General features: G+C 39.9%; 1 protein-coding gene across 7 annotated transcripts; it reads left to right on the forward strand.

The window, feature by feature from the left end:
* The first annotated feature begins 5,175 nt into the window (after window positions 1-5,175).
* LOC110798369 (pentatricopeptide repeat-containing protein At1g07740, mitochondrial-like) lies at window positions 5,176-8,652 on the forward strand. Of its 7 annotated transcripts, none has more exons than XM_056831091.1 (4): window positions 5,176-5,730; window positions 5,887-6,707; window positions 7,027-7,115; window positions 7,595-7,734. In XM_056831091.1, exons 1-3 carry the CDS (start codon window positions 5,367-5,369, stop codon window positions 7,078-7,080), a joined length of 1,239 nt encoding a protein of 412 aa, XP_056687069.1. In that variant the 5' UTR covers window positions 5,176-5,366; the 3' UTR covers window positions 7,081-7,115; window positions 7,595-7,734. The 7 variants fall into 7 exon arrangements, with proteins under 7 accessions (XP_056687069.1, XP_056687067.1, XP_056687066.1 ...); XM_056831092.1 differs by having other exon boundaries at window positions 5,390-5,638; XM_056831089.1 differs by having other exon boundaries at window positions 5,177-6,707; window positions 7,600-7,738.
* Window positions 8,653-8,971: the final 319 nt, after the last annotated feature.

Consider the following 8,971-nt stretch of genomic DNA (forward strand, 5'->3'; position numbering starts at 1 on the left):
CCGGAAACATACAAATTTAATTAAAATTTAAAGCTCATATAAATTTATAATTGAATCCAAAAGTTTAATTCAATTTCAGTCGTATTTAAATTAATTCATGATTTTAATTTTAGTAAAATAATTAGAATAAATAAAATTTATTATAATTACAATATTCAAAATTAAAATCTTAGAAAATAATTTAAATTATTAATTTTAAAATTAATTAAAATTACGTAAACTGAAAATTTCAAATTAAACATTCAAAACGATCTAATCGTAACGCAAACACCCTACGCATTGCACGCCCATGGGCCGCACGCACACAGCCATTGCTGGCCATGTGCGCGCAGCCCATGCGCTCGTCGCATAGCTGCTGCATCTCCATCGCAAGCCATCGCACGCTGTGGTGCTTGCTGCGCGCGCGCCAGCGCTCGTCGCACGCGAGCCATCGCTCGCAGTGCGCGCTCGCCAGCGCTCGCTGTGCGCGCGAGCCATTGCTCGTTGTGCGCGCGAGCCATCGCTCGCTGTGCGCGCGACATCGCTCGCTGGGCGCGCGACATCGCTCGCTGTGCGCGCGAGCAACGCTGGGCGCAGCGCTCGTGGCACGCGAGCTTGCGCTCGCTGCGCGCGAGGCTGCGCGCTCTTGCGCGAGGCAGTGCGCGTTGTGGCGCAGCTCGCTTGCTGCCCACACGCGACTGCCTTGGCTTGCCTTTCGCCCATGCCCATTTGTTCATAGCTCGTGGCCCACGACACAAGGCAGGGCTGCTGCCTTGTGCTCGTGCACTACGCCCTTGCTCATTGCATTCGTGCCGCACGGGCGACGAGCTCCCTTGCTCGTCGTCGCATGCCCGCACTATACAACACCCCTTAAGGGTAACACGAAGCGTCCATTGCTTTGTGCGTGCAAGTTATATGAACGAATCGCATAAAAATTTAAAATTTATATTTAAAATTAATGACAAATTAATAAATAATATTAATTTCATAATTTTAGGGCGAAAAAATCGAAAATTTATTATTCAATTGATTTCCGATTGTCATGGATTCAAGTCTAGGTCATAAAAATTTAAAATTTATCATAAATTTACAATTTTTATGGTGGTTTTTAATCATAGGTTTCTAATTAAATTATAATTAATTATGAAAATCAAATTAATTCTAAACTATTCTAATTTTCAACAAATTAATCATAATTACAAATTAGATTGCATAATTAACAAGGCTAGGCATTCAAACTTGTTAAACATATACAGTAGGTCAATCAAAAATTCAAGATTTATCAACAAGAATCGCAAATATTTAATTTAACATCTTAAATTTACGAAATTTTGCATTCGAAAAACTAAGACCTTCGAAAAGTCATAGTTAGGCTTCGAATTTGAGAATTCTGGGTTCGGCAGAAAAATACTATTTTTGTCAAAATTTTAGAATGCCTTTTACATGCGGAATTGACACAAAAATCACTCGATTTGGATGAGTAACGAAGAAACTGCCGAAAAACTGCGTACGTATAATTAAATAAACGCAATTTGCAATTAATTAACAATTACGAAAATTAATCACCCCTTTTAATTCTTGCAAATTTGTAATATTTAACCATGTTCATGCAAATTAGATTATAAAAATAATAAGGGGCTCGTGATACCACTGCAGGGTTATGATACATATGATATTACATAAATCATGCGGAAACAACCATTAACCCAGGAATACATATTATTTACACATAATCATATAGCATAATTTAGATGCATACTCTTTGTTGCGTGCCCTCCCTAGCTGCGCCCGAACCGAACAAGAACAAGTCTTTAGGACTCCAAGTGTCGTCCCTCCGTAGATAGTCCACAGCACGTCCGGATCCGCCTTAAGATTGACCAACTAGAATCGCCCTTAAGGTACTAGAATTTTCGGCACTTTTGAGCAAGATGTGTGGCTGAATTTTTCTCTCAAAAACTCACTTTGAATACTTTAAAACTATTTATAAATTGTGAACCCAGGCCACATATTTATAGGGGTATGGAAAGGGAATTGGAATCCTATTCAGATACAAATTAATTAAACCTAGAATCCTACAAGAACTCTAATTAATTAATTTATCAAATAGAATTAGGAATTTAATCATTAACCGAACTCTGCATGTTTTAGGAATCGTGCATGAACACAAACACTTACTCACACACACACGGCAGCCACGATGGGCCGCCCATGCGTGCGTGCGAGCAGCAGCCCACGCAGCGAGGCCTACGCGAGCTACAAGCCCACGCAAGCATCTGCGCGCGCTAAAATCAGCTTATCATTTATTAATTAATTCTGCTCAGAACAGTTGTAACTATGAGAATGTTGTTTCTTGGAATAACTTGTGGAAAATAAAGATCCCTTTTAAATACCGAATGCTTTTGTGGAACTGTTGTCACGAGATATTACCAGTGGCTCAAAAACTTTCTGTTTTCCTAGATTATATCTCTCCAATCTGTAGCAGGTGTAGAATGTTTTCTGAGAATCACTTGCATTTATTTAGGGACTGTTGGGAGTCTGGAATTCTTTGGACTTATATCTTTCAAAGGCTGACTGTTTCGAAAGCAATTAATTTAGACTATTTTTTTTAATATTAGTTGTTGGAAGGATTGGCTGCTTTTTAATTTATCTCAATCTAGGGATTGGAGAGTTGTTTTTTGTACTGCAATATGGCATATTTGGAAGGCTAGGAATAGGACGGTTTTTTATCTCAAAATGATGCGAGCCTTTTCAATTTATAATAGTTTCTATGTCGATTGGATGGCTATAAAACTAATTTTGCAGGGAAAGGGTAAAGAAAAAAATGAGAGATTATGCAAATATGGAGCAGCTTTGGATAGCACCACCAGCAGATTATTTAAAGTTAAATACGGATGGAGCTTGGAAGGGGCTTTCGGAGGCTGGTGGAGGTGGTGTTTTCAGAAGGAGTTCTGGAACCTGGTACTTGGGGTATTCAAGCAAATTCAATGTCGTGTCTCCTTTAGCAACAGAGCTATACGCCATTAGAGAGGGATTAATTATGGCAGTTGAGCATAAAGTGAGTATGTTGCAGGTAGAAACTGATGCTCTTTCCTTGCTTACAATGATGAAGACAATTGATGATCACCATCATCATGAGTTGTCTCCAGTGTTGAATGATGTTGCAAGTCTTCTGACTAGATTTGAGAAGGTGGAAATCACTCATATTCCAAGGGCTCGAAATATGGTGGCACATTGCTTGGCTGCTAATTCTCTTTCAATGGCAGTTGGACACAAAGTTTATGTTGAGGTTCCTCAGTTTGCTAGGGGGGCGTATCTGGCAGATTTACAAGGTTTGGTAGTAACAATTGAAAGTGCTCCAGGTGTTCGTGATGTTCGTGAGTTGATTGATCTGGAAGCAGAAACAATGGTGGCAGCTTCCACATCATTGACTTCAGAGATCCAGTTTGGCACTATTCCAACTGCTGTTTCAATTCCAAGGGACAATCAAGAAGGTAAAGGAAAAGGAAAAGAAGTTGAAGGTGTGGTTCGAGTTGCAGAAACAAGCAAGAATGCAAAATAAGCTGGTAGATGGTTTACAGATACCCAACCTGGATTTCAATTACAGTTCGACTTAGTTTGGTTCTGCTGGGTTCTGTTCGGAGGCATTATAACTTTTGGTTGTACAGTTATATCGAGTTAGGGTTTAATGATAGATGTGTTTGGGCGATAATTTTTTGGTATAGTAGCCCAGTTGTTAGAAAACTCGATATGGGCCTTAAGCCATAATTATTAATAAAATGTCTCCGTTTTTGCGTCAATACGCCGCTTCGTTTACCCCATGCTAAATTTACGATATTAGACATTTTCCGTACGTTTGTATGCACCGTTCCTCAGACTATAATGCCTCGTGTTTACATTGCTCGAATTACACACCTCGATTTTGATAACGCGTGATACAACAACTACTCAAAATTAAAAATTAAAAATTAAAAATGGAAAATATATACTCCCTCCGTCTCTTTTTGTTTTTTACATTTTGTATTTTTCACACGTTTTAACGAATAATTAATTTGCATCGAGATTTCTCATTTTTTTTATTTAAACAAGATAAATTACGTTTATTTATAATGTTTTCACTTTTATCAAAATTCTGATATTGGGAATTGAGAAAAATTTAATGTCCCAATAGAAAAGTGTGAGAGATTAAATGACCCAATGAATAGGGATGTCAATGGGGCGGGGCGGATGCGGATGTAGGTCCCTCCATCCCCATCCCCACCTAAAATTTTCATCCCCATCGCCGCCCCATCACCCATGGCGGGTACAAAATTCATCCCCATCCCCGCCCCAACGGGTGTAAGCTAAAATCCATCCCCGCCCCGCCACCCAACTGGGTATCCGTCCCCGTCTTATCCCCGCTTCATACTCCCGCTAATACCCGCCTAATTTTTCTTATTTAGCAAACATTTGCCATATATACGGAGTAATCAAAGTTAACTATAGAAAAAAAAACCCTTATAACTAAAGTAACCTATATAATCGTAAAAAAATACTCGTCATAATAAAAAAAATCCAAACAAAAAACATAAAAATCTCACTTAAATTTATATTATCACATAAAGATGCAAATAAATCCAAATTCACCCCATCACCCATGGCGGGTATGGGGCGGGGCGAGTGGGGATGGGGCGGGGCGGGCGGGGATGGGGCGGGTTCAACACAAAATCCACACCCGCCCCATCACCCATGGTGGGTACGATTTTTATATCCATCCCCGCCTCATCACCCGCCAAACCTACCTCCACCCCCGCCTACTTGGGGCGGATGCGGGGCGGGTCTCCCACAAAACCCGCCCCACTGACATCCCTACCAATGAATTTAATTGGTTAAAATAATAATTGAACACAAATTTTGATAGAATATAAGTTATTTATGTGATAATATAAAAAGAAATGTAAAGAAAATTTTGAAATGCCTAAAAAGAAAAACGTAAAAAACAAAAAGAGACGGAGGGAGTATTTCGGAAGCTCCACAACCCCAACGATGGCTTCAATGAATCCATTTATACAAATTAATTTAAGTATAAGTATATTTAAGAACTATTTGCTTTCTAGTTTCTACCGATAATCTATCATGAACAAAAAGGACATGTTGCAAGCTTGAAGCTCCACCGATATAAGTTATAACACCATTTTACAAACTATCACCACAAGTCACAATTCAAAATAAATTTTAAATCAGGATACGGATTATTCAAGTTGGATAGAGTTAACCAGCAGCTCGACTTAACTAGTTAATATCTCGAGCCGAGTGGAGAACCAGCTAGCCAAAAAAATAATAATAATAATAATTCAGTCATTAATTCATGTCTATTCTACCCAGAAATCATTCGTAACAGAAACGAAAAAATGTTGAAGCTTCACCCCTTCCAAACATCACAAACCATCACCAAACTACAATTTCAAACCATATCATCTACTTCCAAAGCGTCGCATTGTCAAAAGCACAAACCATCTTCAAAGCGTCGCAAACCCAAACCCATACCATTTCTCGCCGATCTCAAGCAACTGCATGACCCAGACGAAGCCTTTTCTCTCTTCACACAGTACACCCGAAAAGGCGTCAAACACGACTATCCTTCATACGCCTCTCTCCTCTACAAGCTTGCTCGCTCCCGAAGGTTTGAACTCGTCGACCCACTTCTTGATTTCATCAAAAATCGTGGTATTCGTTGCCGGGAATCACTGTTTATTGCATTGATTCAGCATTATGGTAAATGTCAATTGGTTGAGAAAGCATTTGAATTGTTTAATCAAATGCCCAACTTTAATTGTGAACGAAATTTGCAGTCTTTTAATGTTTTGCTTAATGTGCTTATTGATAATGATCGATTTTCTGATGCAAATGATTTGTTTTTGAGGTGTAAAGAACTGGGTTTTCAGCCGAATTCGGTTTCGTTTAACATAATGATGAAGGGTTGGTTGGTGAAGGGAGAGTTGGAGAATGCGTGTAAGGTGTTTGATGAAATGCTTGAGAGAGAGGTGCAGCCTACTATTGTGACTTATAATAGTTTGATTGGGTTTTTGTGTAAGAAGGGTGAGGTGGGTAAGGGTATGAAGTTGCTTGATGATATGATTGGGAAAGGAACACACCCGAATGCGGTCACTTTTGTGCTTTTGATGAAAGGTTTGTGTTCCTTGGGGAAGTATGATGAGGCCAAGAAGGTGATGTTTGATATGGAGTACCAAGGGTGCAAACCCCGGCTTGATAATTTTGGGGTTTTGATGACTGATCTTGCGCAAAGAGGGAAGCTTGATGAAGCTAAATCTTTGCTCAATGAGATGAAGAAGAAGAAGCTAAATCCAGATGTTGTGATATATAACATATTGGTGAACTTTTTGTGTAAAGAAGGGAGAACCGAGGAGGCTTATAAGGTTCTTGTTGATATGCAAATTAAAGGATGTAAGCCTAATGCAGCTACTTATAGGATGTTGGTTGATGGGTTTTGTCGAGTTGATGAGTATGAGAGGAGCTTGAGTATCCTACATGCTATGCTGATGAGCCACCATTGTCCTCGCTTGGAAAGTTTTCATAATATAGTTACAGGCTTGCTAAAGGGCGGAAAGATGGATGATGCTTGCTTTGTGTTAGATGTAATGGAGAAGAAGAATATGAGATTTCAAACTGCAAAATGGGAATCTCTTGTTGTGGAGCTCTGTGGTGATGGTGATCAAACTACTGTTGAACTTGTGAGTGAACTTAGCTCAATAAATTCACAGGCTTAAAGTAATAGTTGGTATTTTCAAGTTGTGACATTTTTTGTGTGGTTAGATGCCAAAAACACATGATTACCTGAGGCTTTTGAGTCACTTAATTTTTTGATGGGAATATCCCAACATGACTCCTACTTCAAGTGGGATAGCCAAATTAGTTTATTGCCTGCAAAAGAGTATGAGAAATGTACATATGTTAGGAAGCAGTCGAGGAAGTAAAGAAGAAAGGATTTGATGTCTGAAGATGGATTATGTTGTTTTCTTTCTCGCCTAATAAACTGATTGTGGTTTTTAGAGTCTTCGGCCCAGAAAAGTTTACAGGAATCTAAAAGAATTGGCAGAATTGTGATGTTCAGCCCATCAACGATTCACGCTAGATCCGAGGTCAGTTTACAAGTATAATAAAAGATGGGCCTTGCTTATGGAATTATGTTTGATGGACTTTGTCACTTATCCCTGATTGAAAAATATAGTAGTGGTTACCAAGATGCAATTTTTTCAGTATGGTAGTGAGCTGTTACAGTAGCAGTTAGCACCTGAAAGTTCCCATTTAATTATAGTTTCCAAATGGAGATTTTGAGGTTTAGGTTCTGTTATTCTAACCAACACACTATAAGATGATTAAATGGGCTAAGAACAACTACTCCACCCCCATCAACTCCATCTTGTTATTCTTCTTGAACTCACTTCGCCTGCATATATAAACTCAAATGATAGACTCCATATTCATCAATCAATCAACACAAATCCAATCAGCTAGCTCCTACTAAAATACACACTGCTTTTTGAAAATTATAAATGGCTTTCTCATTCAAAAGTCAAGTTTTCCAACTTACACTACTCTTCCTTATTGCATTTGTCAGCTCAGCTCGAATCCTGGATGAAGTGACTGCATCCGTCCCCGAGGCTAACGCCCCAGTTGCTGATGAAGCTCCAGAAATTGCCCCAGGAGTCGGGGTTTCTGGCGGAGTCTCTGCCCCTGGAGGAGGGGCTACCAGTGGAGCCTCTACCACAGGAGGTGGGGTTGCCAGTGGAGTCACTTCCGCAGGAGGTGGCGCTGCTGGTGGAGGTTCTACTGCTGGTGCAGGTTCTACTGCTGGAGCTGGAGCAGTGGCACATGGAGCCCACCCTGATTTAATATTTTTTATGCATGACATCCTAGGAGGATCTAACCCTACCGCCAAAGCAATCACTGGTGTTGTAACCAATCCTGCTGTTAGTGGGCAAGTTCCGTTTGCTAAGCCCAATGGTGCAATCCTCCCTAACAAAAATGGTGTCCCTCAGAATAATGGCAACTCTGCAATCATCAACAACAACAATGTCCCCTTCCTAACCGGACTTGGTGGTGTCAACTCTAATGCGATGCAGAACAGTGGTAACAACTACGTTGGAGGGAATGGATTCCCAGTTGTTAATGGAGCCCAGCTCTCTTCAGGAACAAGTCTGCAGCAGCTAATGTTTGGAACTATGATAGCAGTTGATGATGAACTCACTGAAGGTCATGCGCTCAACTCAGGTATGGTAGGTCGGGCTCAAGGGTTTTATGTATACAGCTCGGTAGATGGAAAGACCCAAACCATGGCCTTTACTGCTATGTTCCAAGAAGGTGGTTATCATAACAGTCTTAACTTCTTTGGGGTTCATCAGACTGCTGTCTCTGAATCTGTTGTTGCTGTCATGGGTGGAACCGGAAAGTATGTCAATGCCAAGGGATTTGCTGTCGTAAAAACACTCCCTCCTGTCGATCAGCATGAGAGTGATGGCCTTGAGACCGTACTCGAGTTCTCAGTTTTTCTTACATACTAGTTTGCTTTACTGTGTAATTATTCTGGTTTCTGATTTTTAGTTTATTCTGTGTAATCTGTGTAAAATTGTACTTATAACAATTTGAGTGCTGTGAAAATTTGGTTGCTTTTTATTACGTTCAATTTGCATACTGGGGAGTATCAGTTTTCTAAAAAAAAAAATTGCATGTATCAGTCCGTTTTACGAAGTAGTTTATATACAAAGTCTCAAGACAACAAAGGCTCAAATTAGGCCAATGGCCTCTTTTCGCTAACCAGTTTTTTAGACTCAAGACTGGTAATTTGCCACCACCGGTTAAAATTGACTAGAAAAGATGACATAAAGTTAGGACTTGAAAAAGTAACCCGATCTGAAAATTTGACTGAAACCAATGGATTCGAATCCGAACCGTCAACAACCCAAACAGACTTGTATCCAATAATTTTTGACAACCG

This window comes from Spinacia oleracea, chromosome 6 (assembly GCF_020520425.1).
Source record: "Spinacia oleracea cultivar Varoflay chromosome 6, BTI_SOV_V1, whole genome shotgun sequence".
Classification (NCBI taxonomy): Eukaryota; Viridiplantae; Streptophyta; class Magnoliopsida; order Caryophyllales; family Amaranthaceae; genus Spinacia; species Spinacia oleracea.

Excerpts from the sequence above, each read along its gene's own strand:
- LOC110798369 (XM_056831089.1), top strand. The coding sequence starts at position 5,367 with ATGTTGAAGCTTCACCCCTTCCAAACATCACAAACCATCACCAAACTA. Across the intron at positions 6,708-7,026 it reads ATCAAACTACTGTTGAACTT|AGTCTTCGGCCCAGAAAAGT; the intron begins GTGAGTGAACTT and ends TGTGGTTTTTAG.